The 23,921-nt window shown below is 38.3% G+C and overlaps 2 protein-coding genes across 3 annotated transcripts; one reads left to right on the forward strand and one right to left on the reverse strand.

The window, feature by feature from the left end:
• Positions 1-471: 471 nt before the first annotated feature.
• Positions 472-13,278, forward strand: LOC119785396 (leucine-rich repeat neuronal protein 1-like). Its single transcript, XM_038288031.1, has 2 exons — positions 472-841; positions 10,233-13,278. The coding sequence occupies exon 2, from the start codon at positions 10,399-10,401 to the stop codon at positions 12,544-12,546; it is 2,148 nt and encodes a 715-aa protein (XP_038143959.1). The 5' UTR covers positions 472-841; positions 10,233-10,398; the 3' UTR covers positions 12,547-13,278.
• A 1,322-nt stretch (positions 13,279-14,600) lies between these two features.
• Positions 14,601-23,693, reverse strand: sumf1 (sulfatase modifying factor 1). 2 transcript variants are annotated; one of them, XM_038288024.1, is made up of 9 exons: positions 23,391-23,693; positions 20,714-20,887; positions 20,510-20,584; positions 19,197-19,279; positions 18,908-19,030; positions 18,707-18,821; positions 17,185-17,298; positions 17,045-17,104; positions 14,601-14,911 (listed from the first exon to the last, which is right to left on the reverse strand). In XM_038288024.1, the coding sequence occupies exons 1-9, from the start codon at positions 23,631-23,633 to the stop codon at positions 14,810-14,812; spliced, it is 1,089 nt and encodes a 362-aa protein (XP_038143952.1). In that variant the 5' UTR covers positions 23,634-23,693; the 3' UTR covers positions 14,601-14,809. The 2 variants fall into 2 exon arrangements, with proteins under 2 accessions (XP_038143952.1, XP_038143951.1); XM_038288023.1 differs by having other exon boundaries at positions 20,714-20,899.
• Positions 23,694-23,921: the final 228 nt, after the last annotated feature.

Genomic DNA, 23,921 nt, shown 5'->3' on the forward strand with positions numbered 1-23,921 from the left:
GTGAGTCTATTTCATATTTTAGCAGACACATTATATTAGCTAAGTTCCTTATTGCTCTAGTTATGCTTTTTCCCCCAAAACAACTCATGGTCAAAGTGCTGCATGGTTTTAGATATGAAATTCTATATCCAAGAGAAATTCTTCATTTTCTTTGCAAATATATATAATAAAGTGTTTAATTTGAAGCAGGAAATGGCTATGGGTGAAGATTCCTTGCAGTCCAGGTTCTAATAAATCTGTCTGTGTGTATTTAGAAGAGATGCATGAGATCCACTTTCAAGTCCATTTGGTTCCATAATAATTATGAATCATTAAGTAGCAGATCATTAAATTTAGATCATATCTAGCCTCATGGCGCCAGATGTCTTTTGATATCATCCCCCAGGATCCTCTTTCAAGCATAAGAGAAAATGATGACAAACGCAATTCAGTGATGTTGACCTACTGAGCGAACAGCTCGAGTCAGAGCGCACAGAAAGTCATGGGCTCCTTCAGCACTACAGCACCACAGGGTGGGACCTCTGTGTCCATGGCAGCGGTATAACAACAGATGGTGAGGTTGAGTGTTTGAGTCCAGCTGACCTGCACAGGGTGGGCGTGCAGGAGGGGGAGCAGCTGCGCGTCTCTGGAAGCTGCTGGAGCATCACTTTGTTTGCAGCACCGCGGCTGGAGTTGGACGGATGCTGCTGTATCCACTTCTACATTTCTTTTTCCTCTTTTTTTTAACCATCACTACTATTTAGACTCCGACACAGAGGCAGCATATTTTGCGCATCCTCTGTGCGCTGAGGAGGCTGACTGTAGCCTGCAGCATATTTACTCAGGATACAGCGCTTCATAGGTGAGTGCCATCTCTTCTCTCTGTGCGTGTGCTCAATCTTTATGCTGAGCCTTTTCCTTATATGCATAATTGATGATGTCATGTTTTCTACAATGTAATAAACTGATCAGCAAGTATGAGCCCAAACAATAAGTGCTACCGCGCTTAAAACAAGATATTGCTCTGAAATGAAAAGTATAACAAAGGATGTTTTTCTGCTTTATTTATTAAACGGGGCGCATAAATACTACTAAAACACGTGCGCTGTTTTATTCATGTAGTCTAGATAGGCTAAAGTGCAATGATGCAGAGATGGGAAACAAAGGGAAACGTGCAGCAGATCTGTGCGCTGTAAAATTTGGCGTAAGAATGGATGGATGCATTTCCACGCAGATCAGTATTAAACATTGCAAAGAGCTTCAGAAAGAAGCTGACTTCCATGTGCATGGGCACCTTTCTGGTTGGTCTTCCTCAAAGTGAAGAACTCAGAAGATATCAGATTTTGAAGCAAAGAGGGGATCAATAAAATAAATATTTATTCTTCAAAAGCGTCACAAAAATAAGCATATAGTGCATTCTCTCACTCTCTCTATCTATAAATACTGTCCATTGGTATGCATTGAACAAAATAATTAATTTGTCTTTTGCATCCACTTATTCAGTTACTTTAACACAATTGTTTAATTTCCTACCCTGCCAGCATGAAACAATGACTAAATATACTTAAGCAGATGCAGGATTACATTTTTTTCCTACTATATATGAATAGTTTTGCATAAATTTTTTTTTATTTACCAAGGAATTTGAGTTTAACTAATTCCCTAAAAATGCACCTGTTACAAACATCTTTGTTTTCGCAAATTTAAATATTAGAAAGAGATTTTAAAGATGTCTGCTTTTTTTTGCATATCCAAGTGTAGCTGTGTCCCTTATAAAGGTTAGATTAACAAGAGTGTAACTTTGCTTCCTGCCTTTGCCTTGTGAATAAGGGCACACAGCTGATGCAGATGTCATCCTGTGGCCCGGGCCCACAATAGTCCACAAGGTTTTACCACCTTCCCCCAGGCTGAGAGTTCACAGCTCTGTGACGTATCTCCTGCGGCCGTGAGGAGGAGTGTGAGAAAATTCCCAAACAAAGACAACATCTCAGTCTGTCTGAGTGTGTTTTGGATTGCAGCCATTGTGCGCAATAGACTGAAATCTGCAGCATGTGCGCCTGTCTAGGTTCCCACAGCAGTGAAGAAGAGAGGCAAGGGTGTAACAGCTTGACCTCCCTTAATTCAGACTAAAATGTTCTTTTTTTTTTTTAGATTATGGAAAATTTGTGTTTCTATGAGTATTAAACTTTTCTAGATTTTGACAGAAGTCCCTTTGTTGAGGCATAATTACAGCTATTGGCCAACATTTTCTGTAAACTTAATGAAACTCACAATTTCTCACATATAAATCCTAGAAAACAACTGATTTCTTTCTCTTTGTCGAAAATCATTATTTAATCAAAAATAAAAATGGAAAACAAGAATCTAGGCACATTTGCCTCTGATGACACCACACACAGCATTAGAGTATGAGAATTTGTTCGACCTTTTTTTAAACCCTGTTTTTAATAAAAAAAATTTCAATATAGTTTGCACACATTTTTTTTCTGATGCCAGATCAATATTTTACTTATTTCATCTATGATGTCTTTACCTGAACTGCAATATTTTTTACCAATATGTTTCTAGAATTTATTTTGTGAACTCCTATTATGCAGAATTTACTGCCAGTGTTTATATTGTTTTTTATAAACTTGTTATTAACAAAAAAGGCACCATGGGAATTGCATCTGACATCAGTTTGTAGAGTATTAAAATGATAAAGGTCTATTTGGTCAAAATATTGGATTGCATGGGATGATATATTAGACGTGACTCTTATGTAAGTTTTGCTCGTTGATAATCTATTTGTTCGATACTTATTGCAGATTGTTCAACTGCAAAGATACTAAAGCTCACATGCAGGGGTGGGGGATAATAAAATGAAAAGACATACTGAAGGCAAAGAAATGTAGATTAATCATGATCAATAATGCGATAAGGCAAACCTATTTTCTTGGTTATGGGAACGATTTTAGTTTCCCCTTTCACATGTTGATGTGTTCCTGGGCAAAGCAGTTGCTGACTGATTTGTGTTTCAATGTATGAATATGTGCGACTGAATGTAGTTGTAGTTTAAAGCACTGAGCGCTCAGTAAAATAAAAAAATGCAACATGGATTCATGCTATTTCCCACAAAAAGGATTATCAGCTTTGAGCTGGTGCTCTGCAAGGTCATTTCTTTAACAATCCATCAAGATGACTTTATGCCTAGATTTTCACAGTTGTTCTTTTTTATTGTTGTCAATTATTATTATTTAGGTATGATAAAGTTCATCCTTTCCGAATCTAATTTCTTGATGCACATGTATCTGTTGACAATTCATAAAGAGTAAAACAACTGATCAAAGATGTTATAAGTTTGTTTACATTTATCTCACTTTTCTTGCTATATCCATCTTGGTTATTTTAAGTCAAATTCCCTACTCAAAGTTCTGAAATTAAATATTCTAAAGCCACTGTGATTTATTTGAATTTTTTCTTAAGATGTAAGTCTAGTCAACCAGTGTCAAATTCTGTTCAGCCATTTGTTCATCCTCACCAATGTCCACTCATTTCTTTTGCCTCTTGTGATGTAATCAACTTTTTTCCCTCCATATTAAACCTTGCATAATACGTGGATCCTTTAATACCGGCTCTCTTATTGTCACAATGTGTGTTCATGTATAGATATTTAGACAGACAGACAGACAGACAGACAGACAGACAGACAGACAGACAGACAGACAGACAGACAGACAGACAGATGATAGATAGATAGATGGATGGATGGATGGATGGATGGACGGACGGACGGACGGACGGACGGACGGACGGACGGACGGACGGACGGACGGACGGACGGACGGACAGACAGACAGACAGACAGATAGATAGATAGATAGATAGATAGATAGATAGATAGATAGATAGATAGATAGATAGATTGGCAGAATTGTCGTATGCTAACTTTACTTGGCTTCCCTAGAGACTGACATGTCATGGTTGCACCACTGACAGCATATTGGGACAATGTGACTGAATTAAGACCTTTAAAGTGGATGGAGAAGATGTGGGCAAAAAGTGAAGAGAAAAAAGATTAAAGCCTGAGAAGAAAAATTGTGTCTAGATCCATCTTGGTTCCACAGGGAAATAAGGCAGCCATATGGATTCGCAGTAAATAGAAAATCCTGAAACAGTTTGCTGCCCTGCAACTTTTAAACCTCTATGGAATCTTGAGAGGCTTTGTTCAAGTTTGCAGGATAATTTGTTCCCTTTCACTACAAACACAGCTAAAGGACTTTCTTTGTCGTTCTTTCTTCAGTTAATCACTTTCCTTCCTGCGACCTTCCGGCAGAAACAGAGCTCTTCATCCTTCTTCTCTCCCTGACAGAGTGGACACGCGTCCATCTCTTTCTCCTCGGCTTTATGCCTCCGCTATCAGCAGCTGCAGCAAAGCCGTCTGTGATGTGAAGTGAGACGCCTGCATACTAATGGAACAGAAGCAGGATATTTCCCAGGGAGGGCAGGGAGATCAATCAGGGAATGCATTTACGTCTTTTTGTTTTGAATTACTATAACAGCATTAACAATTTGAAGATTTTTGAACAATCCTGCAGTATCCACTGGTTGGGTTTATGCATGGTCTTGATAGAAAATATGTCTTCTTGTGTTTTACATGAGTAGTGCTGCAGTCACCTTTTTGCAGGATGGCACCATATGAGCTCACCATGTCAGTTTCTTCTTTGGTTACCAAACATTAAGGCTGGTGGCATAGTGTTGCCATGACGACATCATGCCTGGGAGCTGCTGATTCACTTTCATTTAGCACCCAGTGTGACAACGAACCCCAGAAACAGATGGCTGAAAGCTGCACCTCCTGTGAGATGATATTAAAAATATTATCTGAGGTCCACCGTGCTTTCAGTGTAGTTTTACTGTTGCTGTGTTCTGTCTAAACTGTACATCATAGATTTTGAGCCCCATCAGTCTGAATAGAAGTGATTCTGGATTTGACTGCAGGTCAGCAGATCCTCTTTTCGCTCTGCTTTCTGGAAGCAGCCTGATAACTGTGTTTATCAAACGTACCATGTTATGAAGCAGACAGGCCTCATTAGTGTATACTGCTGCCGTGAACCTCACTGTAATAATATGGCAGCAAGTTTATTTGAAGCGAGTGCAAACAGTAGCGGTAAAGTGCCTTGTAAAATATTCTTATGTTACAAAAACAAACATTGAAGCTTTTTCTATCGGAAAGTGGGTAAATAAGGTTTTTTTTTCACAAACAGTAATGAAATAAATCTTAGTATTGATTGGACATCATCCACCTTTACTCTGATCCCCATAAATAAAATCAAGTACTATTAATTACCCCTCAGAGCAAACGTCATTTAATAAGTAAACAGGGTCTATGGGTATTTCAATCTTAGTATAAACCTATCTATTCTGTAAAGGCTTCAATTGTGTGTTTGAGAACACTGGTTAACAAATAGCCATGTGGAGACCAAGGATCACAGGAAATAAGTTAGGGAGAAGGCTGTGTAGAAGATTAAAGGAAGATTATAAAACTGTATTCCTAGATTTGACCTTTTAACCCCTTGATGCCCATAGTTGCAAATATGTAACAAACCCTTTGTATTACATACACAGCCAAGATCGCATGTGCATTCCCTCAGTGCCAGTTATTCAACATTCAATGTTGACCTAGGACGCTTTGGCAAGCTTTTGTTTCCTTCACAACTGGTGTTTGTTATCATTAACCCTTATGAATGTTGTAATAAACTTGTAATGTATTTATTTTTAAAATAAATAAAAAGATGAGAAATTTCAATTTGGCAATTAGTTAAAAGAAAAAGACACTGATCTGATAAAGCATACAAAGGCGTAAGTAGGAATAACAAATGCTACAAGACTGAGTTTATATATTGTTTTTCTTGCCTTACCAACCATTTAAAGGACTTTCCAATAAACACATTCAGCTTTTGGCACTGACAGCATTTATACTTTTGTACCCCGATACATAGATCAGCATGTAACTTGGTAATCTTTTAGATTGCCAGACAACTACTCTACCATTGTGGCTATTGTTAGAACCAGCCCATGGCTCAGGTGAAAGAATCTAAACTTTAGTTATTCACTCCACATTTCTGACCTTTGTCATGGAGTACTGAACAATGTCAAAAAGCCTGGTAGCATTTTGTAGCCATATCAAGTGGCACAGAAGACATGTGAATAAGGCACTCAGATGAAGTTGGACTTTTTTTTTCCCTTCTTGCAAAAACCTTCTGCAGAAAACTGAAACTACTTATTTCTCTGAGCACATAATCTCCGAAGTACAACATTATGATAGCAGCATCATGCCGATAACATGCCTTTCTTCCTGTGACAAGAAGCCTGATCAGAGTTGCAAGGGGATACATGGAATTAAATAAAGGACAGTAGTGAAATAAACAACAACCTATAAGATCCTGTAGCAGGTGTTCACCCAGGAGCAGAATGTATTCCCAAACATGCAATTGGAGCTACAAAGTATTTAAAGCATAATGATTCCTAAGAATGACCTACTTAAAGTCCATACAAAATTCTGTGTCAGAATCTATGGCAAGACTTCAAGATTGATGTTCAAAGGTGCTCTCAATGTTGTAAAGACACTCTGCAAGGACCTGCAGGAATAGGTGGTTTAATAATCTACCGTTTTAGACTCTGAATACAAATGCATGGGACTTTTTCTTTTTTTTTTTTTGTCACGAACAAACCGTATATTATTTTTGTTATTTTATTTTTCCATTTCACAATGTTGCACCATGCTGTTCTGGTCTATAAAATCCCAAAGACATGAATTAAGTTTGGGATTGCAGGGAGAGAGAGTACAGAAATGTATGAATACTTTTGCTAGACACTTTGTAGAAAGAGATACAGTAGATTTATGCAAATTTTACGATTATGTATGTGCAGAGTAAAACTTCAGGGATTTGGTAAAAAAAAGAAGATAAATCCCACTGCTGAGCTCTCAGCTCACACAGTCAGTTGGATAATACCGACAGTAGCTGTTGGGGGATTTTTCTATATTCTCTTCCAGGATCCTGTGTATGGGTGCATGCCAAAATTACTCAGAGAAGATGGTGCATTTCTTGAGCGGTGCAGATAACGATGCAATGTTAAAGACAACATGATGTCCATGAGGTGAAAGACTACAAAGTTCTCAGATTGTTGTGCTTGTAGATACATGGTGTATATAGTATATTTTTGTTTGTTGTGTCCATGTTTGCCAGTGCTGTAATGATGTAAGAGATTTTTTTTACATTGTAAGCAATAGAAAATGGAGAGACTGGGAGCCACTCTTAGCGGAGCTGTCCATGGTATCTAAGTGTGCACAGGGGGGCATCTAAGCAGAATTTGTGCACTGCAGTGATTATCAAACAGGCCCTTAGTGAAAACAAGCATATGTCTCTTGGCAAACCTTTGTACAGTCAATAAGGTCAAAACATAGGCGCAGTAAGGGAACCTTGGGAGCGGATACAGACCCCTACAGTGATAGCAGTCTGCCAAAAGAACCTGCTGCCAGGTGTCTGAGTTTTATTGCTTCCGTTTGAAAGCAGAGATTAATCCTCCTGCCTCCTCAGATTTAATATTCGAGCAGCACAACACAAGCAAAAAGAGAGGACAGTACAAAGTCATCACTGAGTAAAAAGTAGCAATTGAAAACTATATTTATGGATAATTAAGATGGATGGCATAAGACTGGATCACCTGGGAAACTGTATGATCCATGATTAAAAGAGAGGTAGATGGCATGTTGGCAGGAGTGATTCTTAATCAAAGCAAGCAGAGAAACGAGGAGAAGCTGAATGTTCCAGCTGGTGCAATTTAGTCCTTTTGAGGGAATCAGCTCAGTTTGTTTCTGACTGGGTCTCTGCAGAGTCCAACCACCTCACAGCAGACATCTGCCTTACTCAGAGAAACTGCAGCACAGCTAAAATGGGATCCAAAAAATGTGTGCTGGATGTTTTACTTGTTCATTTTCCTTTGACTTAGGAATGAGCACTTTTCTTTTTTCTTTTCCTGATGCTTTTACCAATTTTTCCACATCAGCCTAACCTATCCCAAATACATTTAGCGGATTCTTTTGGGCCGATTCTTGGAGCTGACATTTATTTTATATTCTCTCCCTATGCTTACATGCTGAAAATGACCCGATGATAACAAATGTTACACAATTCTAAATTTGAAACAAATAGAAATATTTATTAATAAATCAACACATTAGTAGTGAATAATTAAGAGAGAGAGGCAATGCATGCAAATGGATGGCTGCAGTATGCACCTTGTAGATGCACTAGCATCATCCAACTTATTGGCCAGCTGATGCATCAGCCTAGCTCTAGTTAGAACCATTGGGTGGAAGGGAGTTACCTCAGCTGGATTACTTTTAGCAAAGTGCCATGATCACATCAGCTGACAGTAGACAATGGTTAGATTATAAATACTTTAATACATGAGCTATCAAAGAGTGGACAAGATGTTGAATGGCTGGTATTTGGCCAATGTTTAGTAGGCCCAAAGATATCCTGTGGTACACATTCTCCTGAAATAGCGGTTGGGTGAAATGCTGAGCATTTGAGTGAACTAAAGATCTTTAAGACACACCAAGAGTTACAACTTTGTCATGATGGTGGAATGTCAGGTGTTCCCTGTTATAGAAGCAACACCCTGAATGACGTGACCCAGTGGATAAGACATGATTTCCTGTCAGACTCCCCTGCAGTGATTTGGACTTTATTTTGTATTTTGTGTGAGCAGCCTTAGTATGTGTACTGGATCCAACTCGCCAACTTTTTGTTTTTGTAGATCAAACTTATGGTCATGTTGTTAATCACTGTCATTATCCTGTTTTCAGATAAATGGAGATGTCAGGAAGGATCTTGTTGATCTTTCCAAAGCTCATTGCTTCTCTGACAGGAAAAAAGATTGCTTAGCTGGGCTCCATCTTTTTCCTTCTTTTTAAATGCATCAGTCACTAAATCATTTTCAGTCTTCCCCCACTGAATCCCATAGAGTATCTAGCTTAGTGAAATATATATTTTCAAAAGATTCCAGAGTTGTTTGATACTCCAAAAATCAGCCAGTGTGTTTACTGTAGATTTCTGGACAGATCTGTGTCATATTTACAGCACAAATAGAACGATATATGGTATCTTATGTATTCAAATCCATTTTTTTTTTCACACAGCGTTCCTGTATTTATTGGGATGTTTGTAAAAGCAGGTGGTCCTTTGGCAGCTTTCTTTACAATTATCATCTAGAATTTTGCTTTTTCGCAAAGGAAGAAAGGAGAAGGATTAAAACTCTCTTTCTATAAATAAAAACCCAAATTAGTAAACAACATGAAGAAATATTTTGACAGCTTTTACAGTTGCAAACCTTTTAAGTGATGTCACTACCAGTTTTGACATTGTTAGATAATATATAATCTTAACCAGTATATTTTTCGATTTTTCTTTTTGCTGTAACATCAACTGACCCCTTAATGTGGAGTATTCAACATGTCTTCTGTTTTTGTATTTTTTCAAGATAACTCACGTTAGGCTCTGACTTACCAGCTTACCATCAAACTTACAAGATTGTTCGCTGTCCAACAAACTTGAGTGAAATGACTAAATTCCCTCATCAGCAGCCATTAAGCTCTCATGAGGCTTTGTAGGATAGTACAAACATTTTTATAGGTGATAAGAAAAGTACTTCTGGTAACATCTTAGTTGATCCAACTAAGTGAGAACATACCTTACAATTTCAAAATATGTGTATATCTTTAGATTCCCACTTCATATTTTTTCATGCCAGAAATAGATCAAGAAAAAAAGACTGACTAATATAAACAAATATTTTTATACTTAGTCGTGGCTGATTAAGTCTCTACCTACACTCGCTAAGTTTTAAGCACCCCGCATACACCCACACATCCACGCACACACACACACCCATACACACATACTCACTGAAGCAGATAGCTGATACTAAGCTGGTACAAATACAATCAAATCAAACAAAAGACAAAAACATGTTCTGGCTCTCCAAAGAAGTGAACTCATCAAGAAAGCTAAAATAATCCTGACACAGGTCGCCAGTCCATCGCAGGGAAACACAGAGACAAACACACACACACCTAAGGCGAATTTAGAGCATGTTAAGTCAACAGATTATGGTTTAATTTAAACTATCTCTTGTATTGGCTTTTTTACTTTGTATAACGTGTTTTCTTGCAATCAGCCAATCATTTTTTCTCTTTTCTTTTTCAGGTTGGGACTGATCAAGCTTCATCGACTACGTCCAGCTTAGTAATCATCATTCTGGAACTACAGTTTTTTGGTTGTTGTTTTTATTTTTTATCAGCAAAGTACACTGATGTTTGCAAGGCGTTCCTTTATACTCCCCTTGTAAACGCAGCCTTGCTACTTAGCAAATATGGCAATGGGCTCTCAGCTTTGCCCCCCTCCAATTTTACTTTTTGTGGTATTTCTTCTTGCTTCTCTACCACTGGCAAATGGCAAAGAATGTCCTCGTTTGTGTGTGTGTGAGATCCGACCTTGGTTTACCCCCCAGTCAACATACAAGGAGGCGATGACTGTTGACTGCAATGATTTGAGACTGACACACATACCTACTAATCTCTCAGCAGACACTCAGGTGTTGCTGCTGCAAAGCAATGCAATCTCTCGCACCAATGGAGAGCTGCAGGTTCTGGTAAACTTAACAGAGCTAGATCTGTCCCAGAACAACTTTACAATTGCTGAAGCTGTTGGCCTCACAAACATGAATCATCTGACTACACTGCATCTAGAGGAGAACCAAATCAGGGAGTTGCCAGACCACTGCCTGGGAAATCTCTCCAGCCTCCAGGAGCTCTACATTAATCACAACCAGATTAGCTCTATCTCCCCTCATGCATTTTCAGGTCTACGCAGTCTGCTGAGGCTCCACCTCAACTCAAACAGGCTTCATGTGATAGACAGCCGCTGGTTTGAGGAAACTCCAAACCTTGAGATCCTCATGATTGGGGAAAACCCAGTTATTGGTCTACTGGATATGAACTTCACACCTCTGGGAAAGTTGAGAAGTCTGGTTCTGGCTGGCATGGATCTTACTGATGTTCCACCAAATGCATTTGTTGGTTTAGACAACCTCGAGAGCATTTCTTTTTATGATAACAAACTGGTCCGAATCCCCCAATTAGCCCTACAAAAAGTTCCCAATTTGAAATTCCTGGACTTAAACAAAAATCCAGTTAAGAAAATTCAGGAAGGAGACTTCAGAAACATGCTTAGCCTTAAGGAGTTGGGCATCAACAACATGATGGAGTTGGTGTCCATTGATCGTTATGCTCTGGACAACCTACCAGAACTGACTAAACTGGAGGCCACCAATAATCCAAAACTTTCATACATACACCGATTGGCATTTAGGGACATGCCCTCTCTGGAGAGCCTGATGCTCAACAATAATGCTCTGACTGCTCTTTACCAGCACACTGTGGAGGTCCTGCCCAACCTGCGAGAGATCAGTATTCACAGTAATCCACTGCGCTGCAACTGTGTGATTCAATGGATGAGTTCCAACAGATCCACAGTGCGGTTTATGGAGCCTCTAGCCATGCTCTGCACTGCCCCAACAGAGCTCAGAGGCCAACGAGTCAGAGAGTTCAGGCTGCTGGAGTCCACAGAGCAATGCCTTCCTCTCATTTCCCACGACACATTTCCAAGCCACTTGAACCTTGAATTAGGAATGAGCATCAGCCTGGACTGTCGGGCAATGGCTGAACCGGAGCCTGAAATCTACTGGGTGACCCCGCTTGGTGCCAAAATTACAACAGACACTGTGTCTGAACGGTACCACCTAAGCAGTGAGGGGACTCTGCGATTGTCTCATGTTCAGGTGGAAGACTCTGGGCGGTACACATGTGTGGCACAGAACCCAGAAGGTGCTGACACCTGGGTCTCCACAATTCGTGTCAATGGGACCTTGCTTGACAGCACTCAGGTGATGAAGATTTATGTCAAGCAGACAGAGTCTCATTCCATCTTGGTCTCCTGGAAAGTCAACTCGAACGTCCTGTCCTCAAACCTGAAATGGGCCTCTGCCACCATGAAAATTGACAACCCGCAGATCACATACACAGCTCGTGTTCCTGTAGATGTTCATGAATACAATCTCACGCATCTTCAACCTGCTACAGAATATGAAGTATGCCTCACAGTGTCCAACGTCCACTTGCAGACGCACAAGTCCTGCGTCAATGTCACAACCCGCGGCGCCACTTTTTCCCTGGACCTGTCAGATCAGCACCCAAGCGTAGCCGTACTGGCCGTCATGTCGACTGCATTAGCCTTTCTCAGCCTGGCCACTGGGGCCATCTACATGGCCCGCAGGTGGAAGAGAAAAAACTACCACCACTCGCTGAAAAAATACATGCTGAAGACCTCGTCCATCCCGCTTAATGAGCTCTACCCTCCGCTCATTAATCTCTGGGAGGCTGATGGTGAGAAGGACAAAGATGGCAGCACAGAGGGGAAACCTTCCCCAGTCGACACCACACGCAGTTATTATATGTGGTGAGGGTATTTTTAATGAGGCCTAACGCCTCACTAGCAGCACAATAAGACACTCTTTTGCCATATTGGTGCAAAAGTAAGACGAGTGTTTTTTTTGTATTTTTAGCTTTGCTATTAAGAGGCAGAGTGATCGAGTGCAGGATTTATATTAGTATAGCGTATCGCCTTTGTTTATGTAACAATTTTTTCTTAACTCTCCAAAATGGCAGCTGTATTTAGCCTTCATATATACTTAGTTGCTTTTCTCTGTTTCTGTAGTGCATTTTGAACTTACCTTCTTTCTGTGTTAATCATTCAAAAGCAGGGAGTTGAACCTTTTGTAGAAATACTGTAAGTTGTTCTCTTCTTGTTTTGTAAACAATTAACCCGCTGTGCACTGATAGATGAAGGGGTTTGCGAGAGCCTCAATTTAAAGCAGACTGCAGGGTTTAGACGCAGTAAACTGTCTAATGGATGTTTGCGGTTGTGCAGTAATGTTGTATCAACTATAAATTTAAACTTTTTTGATCCATGATGTGAGGAATTAGGGAATTTAGTTTGGTTAAAATGTAATGTTAAAGTTATAGAACAAAGAATGTTTCTTTTGAAATTTTCTCAATGGGTGCACTAGAAAATGTTTTGACATTACTCCAATATTTTGACCACATTTTGTTTGATTACTAATTGCATAGTTTATCATCTACACATGTAATATGTATACTTAAGTAATGATAAATAAAGATTTTGTTCTTTTGTATACCCGGTACATGTTTTTTTCTTCCCTGGACAGTTTGCTAGTCTTCATTTCCAAGAGTTACTCAGTGTTTCAGGTTTTAGCACTCTCAATTTCCCCAGTGGTATAGGAGCTTTCGGTTTTATTTAGGTTCTTCACAGCTGTAAAGGAGGAACATAAACTTTCAAGAGATATTTTGCTTGCTACTCTGATACAATCAGTGCTAACACTATGTAATCTAGTATGTGTATCATTACAAAGCCAGAGTCAGGGTTCCAGTACCTTCTTTGAAAGGGTTTTCAAGACATAGGTTCAGATAATTCTTTACTGGTTTTGCTCTTGCAAAAAAAAAAAAAAAGCCTAAATCAAACACAAGGATGTAATGCCTTTGAACTAGATCAAATACAAGGGTACAAGAGAGAAGGTCCAGCGTTCACAACCTGGACAAGACTATTCTGCATGTTCTTCCTATGCGGCATCTTTGGTGAAGCTGTCACTTTGAATTAGCCTGAGATTTGAGTTTGCCAACATGTTCAGTGTTCTCTTTGTACCTTACTTTTTAAAAACACTTTTTAATTGTCTGATGTAGAATTCTAACTTTTTGGGCAAATGATTGTGATTGTTTTCAATCCATCAGTATTGACAAAGACAGTACACATCACTGTGGTTAGGGCATAGGGCTTTGAATCCTGAGGTTGTGAGTTCGATCCCCCACTTCTGTCACTGCCACTCTGGGTCCCTGAGCAAGACCCTTAACCCCCACACTGCTCCCCGGGAGCCGCACAATGGCAGCTCACTGCTCCCCAATGGGATGGGTTAATTGCAGAGAAGTAATTTCCCTCTGGGATTATTAGAGTATAGAAAATCAAAAAACAAAAAAAAAAACCTACTTAACTAAATAAAAATTTTTTTAGTTGTATTTGAATTAAGATGCACCTTTATTTGGTAACATTAAAATAAACCATTTAGGAATTTAAGTCTAAGGTTGAAAGTGCAAAAACCTGAAAGTATTCCATTTATCGACTCAAAAGAAACACATGTGGCTATTGCCCTCTAGTGTTTTTTATTTGTAACATAAAATGGTGATAGTTCCACAAAACCCAAGAGCAAGACAAAATCTCCTCTTTATGGTAAGAATTGTATTATTATTACCTGTTTGTTCGTCAACATTAACACAGAAAGAAATGTCAAAAATATATTCTTATAGAAATTTCACAGACTGCATGACAGTATTAAATAATTTTTTTTGTAGTCTTTTAGTCTTTGATGTAGATGAATTTAAAACCCACTGAACACTGCTTTATTTAAGAAAAAATCTTGATAGAAAACAGATTAGAAATCTCATATTTTGTTAGAAAATATTTTTAATTATCATGTTGTGGAAAAAGGTATATACATTAACCTGAAAACTTCTTTATTTTTTCATCTAAAATCTTCATATCAAAAAATGACACCAACGGAAAAAAACATGCCATATCATTCTTATGTGTTTATCCAGCATTCACAGTTGGATTCAGCAAAAACAGAATCTTTTTTTCAACACAAGCAGGTCGGGTTATCGTTTTTCTGAAGAAACGCAGCGAAATCCCAGGTTGGAGGCTGAGCTGTCTGGAGTGTTCTGGCTCCGAGCAGCACATCGGTATCTGTAGCAATAAGACTGAAAGAAAGAGAGTAAGAAAGATGATAGTAGACTGCTTTCAGTTAAATTATAACCCCTCAGTCTGTGTTAGGAATGAGTTAGAAATGGGCTGGCTGCTTTGTTATTTACAAAACTACAGAGCATTAACTGCTTTGGTCTAGTTATATTATTTCAATTCAGTTTATTTATATAGCGCTAATTCACAACACGTCATCTCAATGCGCTTTACAGTTCACCAGATAATACAGCAGAACCAGGCTCAGTGTGAGCGGCCATCTGCTGAGGCCGACTGGGGTTCAAGGAGACAGAAGCAGAGATACAACAAGCAGCTGTAAAAGGTGGCCCCATCCAGGAATAAGGAAAAGAAACAGAAATCTGTGCTAAGGAGGTTTATCACGCAGCTAGCCATATTCCAATGGCAACCAGCACTGTTGAAATTCCCGCTACGTGAATGGACTACTGAGATGGCAAGATATGCATTTTGTTTATAGAGGTCATATCGATCGATAGATATGTTTCATTAAAGTTTTATATTTATTAATATATTTAAAAAGCTATGCTTACTGATTAATTAAAGGATCATCTTTCAGTGGATTGCAAAACATGCTAAATCTGCTTAGTTTAATACCCTTCTCTGTTTTACCTATTAGGCCTTTTCCGAACCCATACCAACTCAGTAAAACCCTCTATAAATCCAGTTTACTGATACTGTATTTGTCTGTGCACCAGTTCAAATAATTGAGAAATTGAAAGCAGTGTTTTAAATTCCATATATTAAGCAGTCATGAAAAATTTCTTTTACCGGTAAATTTAAACAGATTTAAAAACGATCAATTTGCATCAAATTCAAGGTTGACCAATCAGGAGGAAATGCAACCTGCATAGCAGGACTGCAGTTTGAACCCTCCGCATGTCTTGATTCTAAAGGCCAAACAGTAACCATGTCTGCAGGGTTTAGCTACTGAAAACTGCTTTCCAAACCAAGCACTTGTGCCTTGGTTCCAATGAATCTGGGATGATGTATAAAATGTAACTCGAAACTGAAAACGGTGAGCAAATCATGTTTAACCAAGATCACATTGAATTATTTTTTTTAAAGCAACCTCCAAAAGGCTCAGTCCCTCACAAGGAAGGATAGGTCAGAGCACACCACTTGGTGAACAACCTCACAAGCAAATAGTCCAAAAGTTAAAAAAATAAAAACTTTTTTTCAGTGTACAACTGCAAATATCTCAGGATTGCATAATCTACTGTCTATGATATCAAGATAATCAGAGAATGTGGATAAACTTCTGCACGAAAGCAGCAGGAAAAACAAACAACATTGAATCCTGTGACCTTCAATCTCTCAGAAAGCACTTTGGTTAAAAAACAAGATAGTTCCATAATAGATATTACCTTGTGGGGCAGTGAATAATGGAGAAAAATACTGTCAGTGAAAAGTCTACCACACAAAAAGAACATGACCAACACCCAGAAACACCAGCTTTTCTGGGCCTGAGCTTAACTAAAATGGAATGAGGCTAAATAAACTGTCAGAGCAGTCTGACGAGTCCACATTGCAAACTGTTTTCAGATCTGAACTCTAGAACAACTAAAGTTGGACTTAAAAGAAGTTTGAGGAAAAAAATACCATCTGCAAAGTTTCAAAAATTAGTATCCTGCAGTTTTCAAATGCTTAGTGAGAGTTGTTAAAAAGAAAGAAGAAGAAAGACAACGACAAACATGCCCTGTCCGTTTTTTGTTTTTTTTTAATCATGTGTCAGGAATCAAATTAGAAATTACAGAATATTTGCATTAAAATAGAAAAAAATATCAGTTCAAACATGATATGTATTCATATACTTTATGTTGAATAAGACTTGCACATTTTTATAGTTTATATATATATATATATATATATATATATATATATATATATATATATATATACACACATTTTATACAACATGCCAACTAAAATGGAACTGTGGTTGTGCTTAATCACAGTTAAATCATGATTTAATGTCATGAGAGTTTCGATAGCTTAACCACCCTATAAAATAATCTGAAAACTGCCTTTTGGTGTATACACAGTGTAAAATGTGTTTAAGAGCTGCAATATTTAGGCATTACAACAACTTTGGAAAGTAGGAAGGAAAACTCTGTTACCTTGTGGCACATGTATGACCCTCCCTTCTTCACCTTGTCTTGGCCTGAAGGAGGACCAGTCTGGAAGAAAAGAGAAGGTTGTACTCACCCTTGATTTGGTGTTGTGACGGTTTAATTGATAAAATAGTGTTTGCTCTTACTGGATTGGTCTGATGGTCTGTTGTGTGGTGCACAGTCCACCAGTCTAAGGTCCACTCCCAAACATTACCCACCATGTCATACAGACCGAAACCATTGGCGGGAAAAGACTTAACCTGCAATATATGGATGGGAAGGTTTTGAAAATGTATGTTTTAAATATGTTTTAATCAGATCAAACATGATCTAATGAAAATCAGAAATTATTTCTGTTTTTTTCCCTTTCTAATAATTATTAAACAATATTTCAATAATAAACAAATTCCTTCTTGAATGTACTTTCCCCTGACAAGAGAATTAAGAATGTAAAATATCTTAACTTTTTTTAACATTGGTTTTATGCTGGTGAACCAGTTTCCTGTTGCTTCCTGCCTAAATGTCAGAATTGTAAGTTAAAATGCAGATTTAGGATGTGTCTTACGTTAAAATTTCTTTGAACAAAAACAGCTGCTGTGAAGAATTATTAGTTTTGAAGTCAATCTAATGTTTAGATAAAAAGTACTCCAAGAACTTGCCATATAGCACATCTGCTCTGTTCAAGCACAAGCATATAGTAAACCACTCCATACTGCTAATTTGTCATCTTTTATAAAAAAAATATCACATGAAGAATCTGCAAGTATGATGCAAACTGCAAGTTCATCCTTAAGCTGCACCAGCTAGACGATGTCACGGCAAGAGTTTGTACATTCAAAGCACTTTTACGAAACATGTAATTCTTAACTTCTTGATCTTATTATTGGAGAGGAAATCTAACATATTAAGATTAATTTCAGGCATAATCATCATCAGGCTTCATTACATAATTGACAAAAGTGTACATCTAATTCTCTCGGATTTATGGCTAAATATTCCCTTACTAGACAAATCTTCAACTGTTTTTTTAAGATGGAAGCCTTGAGTAATTACTAAATAAAATATCAAGATGGCAGCCACAGTATTCATCAAAATGTTGGGAGCAAGGACCAGCAACTACATTGGTGAGACTTAGATGACTGCAGATAAGAAGTTGAAATAATTAGAGTTGATAGATTGGCTCCCCATTTGCATTCTCTTATAGAGATCCTACACATTGGCTGTGACCAAATGTGGTACTATAGATCACTTACAGATCAAACAGTCCTTAAATCTTTCTGCATCAAATCTTAAAGCAGTTCTAAAGAACTTTGAGTTATTTTTTCGCTGAAATAAGACAGTGTTTCCCTTGAGGACCAGCATGATAAAAAACCTGATCTCCCGGTCGCCTGCAGGTGGATTGGACTATATATCTGTTTCCAGTGTGAAAGATAAACAGCAATGATGTAATGAATCTAATTTTGACCAAACAATGTCATAGGACGATGTTATAAATAAGAAATATTCAACTTTGGTTTTGTACCGTATTTCTACACTGCCTGAGGTGTTTAAGTAGACGTGTATCTAGAGGATATTCCACATAGTTTCTTGTCCAAATGAGCCTGAGCAAATGATATCTCTGTTACGCTGACAACGACCAAACGTCCCCTTCCATCTTGTCTGACTTACAGGAGACGTTTTAACGTATCCGTCCTCTCCAGAGTTGTGTACAGGGAACTCCCCCTGCCAAAGGTTGGCGTAGTGTTGTCCTTTCGGGTTCAGTTTATTCCCCCAAGGGTAAAGCCTGTGAGATGAGAGAGTTTATTTGTAGATTAATTTCAGGTCAACTTTGAGGAAGTGTTGCCATTCTTTTCATTATTTACTGCCCACCTGTCTTTCAAGCCGCCCCTGCAGGCGTACTCCCACTCAGCCTCAGTAGGAAGTCTCTTGTTGGCCCAAGAACAGAAGGCTACAGCGTCAGCCCAGGAGACATGCACCACTGGGTGATCCAGCCTGTAAAAACACAGGTTTACTTTCTAAGTATTTTATTATCTATTGTAACTCAGATCTCAATAAACAAAACATGATTTTTTTTTTCTTTTTTCTTGAATAACCTTTCTGTGTTATTTAAAACATATTGAAATGATTTCACCGGTCACGTGCGTTAATGTTTGGCTACCTGTCTGTGGTGCTTGAATCTTGGCCCTCAGGGTGCTTCCAGTTGGCCCCTTTGACCGGGAGCCACCAGGGGGCAGCAGCCACCTGAAAACAAAGAGGTAACACAATAACATTGATCACTGGTTCATTTTTATTTTATTTGCCCCTACTTTTGCCTTATTTTCTGCCCACAAACTCCCACAAGGTTTTTCATGAGCCATCTTTGAAGATTAGAAGTGGCTCTTCTTTTTTCCAGTGTTACTCCACTGATTTGATTGATTGATTGATTGATTGATTAATTGATTGATTGATTGACTTTATTGATCTCACAGTGTTTAAATTTACTCGTTACAAAAATATATCACCTCAAAGTTCTCAGCCTTATGATGAGGCTGCATATGAAAGATGAGATGAAGAAATAAATACTCTACTGGCTACTTTGGCTTTCTTCTTTGGGAGGCCTGTTGGTTGATAAGGTTTGACTTGGAGAATAATAAAAACAAATGTATAAAAAAAAAGAAAGAATGGTCAAAGAAAGGACATTCAGCTTGAAAAGTGTTTTAGTTTGTGTTTCACTCAAAGACAAATGCAGCTTGCTCTGGTTTCTGTTACAACAACTTCTTCACCAAGAACACAATCTTTTAAATTGTCCCTATGAAAGAAGGGACATATATTTGGCATTTCATTCAATCCTTGACAAGTTGTATCACTCTATTTATTCACCTTCCGTTTATTTTAAATAATTTATTTTATTAATATTTTCTTTAAAGTGACATTTGAGATTGGTTTAAGCATTGAATAAAGCAACCTTACTTTAGTATAACTTTCAACTTTGTTCCCTATTTAAGATGTTACCCTTATATGAAAAGAGAAAACTGCCCATTTTACTGATGAGTCACTGCAATAAACTTACTTTATGGCAACAAGGGAAACAGCAATACTCTCCAAGGTCATTCTGAGGGATCCCAACGTGTCCCCAGACCAAAAAAAGGCAGTTAAGGTGATGGGGGGTAAAAATGTTTTAATTACAAATAGATTTCTTCCATTTCTATTTTATATAAGCTGGTATGTATGAGATAGCTTCAATGCAAAAACTACAATTAAAGACACAGGCCCGTCCCACATTTGACAACTTCTCTTGGTGTCCATGTGTCGACAGCAACAACAGCTTTAATTAAATGATCATCTCTCACTAGCATTATGGACTGAAGTTGCACACGACTGTCATCATTTTGTTGTCTCTATCATGGTCTTTCTACGGAGCTAAAACAGTGTTTTCTACTTGCTCAGCATAAAACTAAAAGTAACCCTGTTCATTTCTGGAAACATACTCACTGCTTGTGTGATCTGGCTTTTGACAGCTTCGCCCAAAATCCCTTCAAAAACAAACGAGTCTCCAAATTTCTCTGCCTAAAAATAAGGAGGAAAGCCTAGTTTATTCCCACAGAAGATAACATGAATTAAAGTGACATGAATATATATATATATATATAACCTTGAAAAAGAGAATTACTTGACCACGGAAAGATGATTACTTACCTCAGTAACATAACCTGTGGCTTTGACGAAGTTTTGGAACTGCTGGTTGGTTACTTCCAGCACGTCCATGTAGAAAGAGTCAACATGCACCGGTCTCTGTGGGCCCTCACCATCCTGTGGGATACCTGGGCTGTCTGTTCCCATCAAAAACTCTCCTCCAGGTATGAAAACCATCTGAAAGAAGAGCTAAAAGTTCACCGCACTCAAACTAAAGAGGAGATTTAGCATCAGTGTCTAACAGACCAGAAGTAAGCTGCATATTTTCTGATATTGTCAATCCATAAAAGTAAAAAAAAACAAAAAACAATCCACTGGACTTGGTTTCCAAGGTTTCAAGACGTTTCATGAAACGTCTTGAAACCTTGGAAATCAAGTCCAGTGGATTGTTTTTTATTTACTTTTACAGAATGACTATGACCTGGATGACTGAGAATCTTCATCAGCTAATATTGTCAAATTAAACTTTAACATTAATCACTGACTGTAAGAACAAGTCTGAAAGTAATAACAGTTTCTTAACACTAAATTAATAAATAATTTTTCTTCCACTGAAATAGTGAGTTGGCATATTGCTTTAAAACGTTGTAAGTGTGTAAAATGCACTGTTCTATAAAGAAAAAAGCACTCTACCCCTGTGCTGACATACAAAACAATAGAATAAATGTTTAAATATACATATGCACACATAATAAGCTTTCTCAGGTTGTCTTCCACCAATATCCTTGATTAAGAAAATCCTCCCCACAGCATGATGCTTTTACCATCATACTTTATGATTGGAGATGCTTTAGTAGAGTATAAATAAGACCAGAATAATGGGTGGTGAAGTGCACAGGGTTCCAATAAATGTGCAAAACTTCATATATATATATATTAGAATTAAATTCTGACTATAAAATAAAGTCCTTATGCTTTCTGATCACTTGTGTTACCTAATACATCCGTTTTTGACTGAGATTGAATTGCAAATTTCACTTTTCAGATTTTTATTCGTTCAACTGTGCATCAACAAAAAAATCCAACATAAACTCCTTTGTAATATGTTTGACTTTTTTAAGTTCTCGGAATAAAACTGCTTTTTAAAGGTAAAGAGAAAATGGATTTCACACCGGGTCATAGCATTAGAGTCAGTAACAAACTAACCCAGGGGCATTGCTAGGCACAAAGCTTTACTGGGGCACTGGCCCCCTACCGCATGTGCCCCTCCTTCATACACAAATACAGACAAGCACACTGCCTCAACCCTGATAAATTCCTACCAAAATTACCAGTTGAGATAATAATGAGTGTAAGAGCATATTTGTTTTAACAAACATAAACAATTTCAACATTGCAGCTATAAAAAATAAGACATCACCAACTTAAAAATAAAAAGTTTCCTTATACACAATCTGAAGTAATCATTAATTCCTAGGTTTCAGAGTTTTAGTTCAGGGGAAATGTTAACTCAACCTGAACTAAGTTTTTCTTTATTTTTTGAGCATTAAAGTGTACCTCCTATTTTTCATTTTTGCAAAGCGGTCAATCACTAGACTTTGACTCAGCTTAGAAAGTTCTTCCTTTTCAACTGATAAAATAGCAAGATGTTGGAGCCTGTCTTGTCCCATTGTGCACCTCAGCCAAGTGTGGAGCCTTCTCAACACACTGAATGACCTTTCACAACTACAGCTGTTGACTGGGATTGTGAGGGAGATCTGGATGACCTGCGTTGGTGTTGGGAACATGATGTTATCAAGCAAGTTGAAAACACACTGCATATCCTTGATAACAAGGATTTCTTTTTCAACCATTCAAAGCTTTCAAACCATTTTGAATTAAATGAAAGTTTTTTTAACTCCAAATTTGTCCTGGGGATAGTGGGACAACTTCACTTGTTTAGGACCATCATGTTTCCCCCTAAGTCACTAATATCTCCTTCTTGTTTGGGGACGCTGGTTGTTGCTCCCTCATCACCTTCATGGTCCTGTCTCTCCTGTCTCTCACCTGTCTCACTTGTCTCTCCTGTCCTTCACCTGTCTCTTGCCTGTCATTCTCGCCTCCTCCTCCCTTTTCTACTCCAGCACCTTCATTCTCATTCTCTACAGCAAACATTAAAAAACGTAAATTTAGAATTATGTAAATATCTATCATATTGCTTATAACGTCCCTAATGTAACTGCTTAGCTTAAATCACTAATTCATCACGGGACCTTACCTCCCTCTCTCTCATCTTGTTTTACTGCTTCCCTGTCTCTGCTTCGTGTGAGGAATTTCCTGATATCCATCTACAAACCAATGCAGTAATTTTCAGTTAGTAGCCTATAAATAAATCATGTGGTTTCACTGGGAAAATAATAAAATTGACGGGTAAGAAACGTTACCAGAACTAAAAATGCGTCGTGACCGCACAATGTCCCATCCAACTCAGCTGAGAGCAGCGCGTTAGTTTACCTGCAGTTCATGCAGTGACATGCGCCGACGTGGGGGCGCTATTACATCCTCAATTTGGAGTTACCAACACACTTGCTGCGCATTTGAGTAGAAATATACGACTCCTCCCGTTGGAATTATCTAAATTGATGCATTAAAAAAATGTATCACTGTTGCAAATATTCATGAGGTTTATACTGGGGCACTGCTCATTTATACTGGGGCACGTGCCCCAGTAAATGGGGTCTGGCGACGCCGATGAACTAACCTCAGATATCCCCTCGTTAGCCGCTGCAGTATATTTCACAGCGGGTTCTCTGGATGCTCTCTGCTCCTCCTTCTCCTCCTCCGGGTCCTCAGCACCAGGTGCGGCTCTCCGCAGTTTATCGCAGCCGCAGCCCGCTGCTCCCTCCGGGGAGGCGGGCTCCTCATCTCCTCCGCATGAACTCTGGAGACTTACTGCTACAAGGACAAACAATACCGCTAAAAGCAAGATAAAACACCGCACCATTCTGGCAATTCCCTTCCTGTCAGGCTCTCCTCATGTTGTTATTGTTCTGACTTCCGCAAAGTCACGTGATGAGGTCAGCTGGTTTCACAGGATGAACAGTAACCCTTTCATGACCGAAGGCGTCTATAAATGGAGGACCAATCCTGCCATAATTAAAAATAAATACATAAATAAATAAATCCTCCAAAAAAAAAAAAAAAAAAAAATAAGCATACAATTAATTGCCCCCAAAAACACAATAAGCCAATAAATTTAGATAGAAATTAAATTATACAATAAGACATCTCT

The sequence above is a fragment of the Cyprinodon tularosa genome, unplaced genomic scaffold, assembly GCF_016077235.1.
Source record: "Cyprinodon tularosa strain WSP-4 unplaced genomic scaffold, ASM1607723v1 ctg248, whole genome shotgun sequence".
Lineage (NCBI taxonomy): Eukaryota > Metazoa > Chordata > Actinopteri > Cyprinodontiformes > Cyprinodontidae > Cyprinodon > Cyprinodon tularosa.

Bases quoted from the DNA above. Each gene is read 5' to 3' on its own strand.
- LOC119785396 (XM_038288031.1), top strand. From the start codon at position 10,399: ATGGCAATGGGCTCTCAGCTTTGCCCCCCTCCAATTTTACTTTTTGTG.
- sumf1 (XM_038288023.1), bottom strand. From the start codon at position 23,633: ATGGTGCGGTGTTTTATCTTGCTTTTAGCGGTATTGTTTGTCCTTGTA. The intron at 19,031-19,196 runs GTAGCCAAACAT...GTGTTTTTACAG, and splicing joins GATTCAAGCACCACAGACAG to GCTGGATCACCCAGTGGTGC. The intron at 18,822-18,907 runs GTGGGCAGTAAA...CTCATCTCACAG, and splicing joins AGGGGCGGCTTGAAAGACAG to GCTTTACCCTTGGGGGAATA.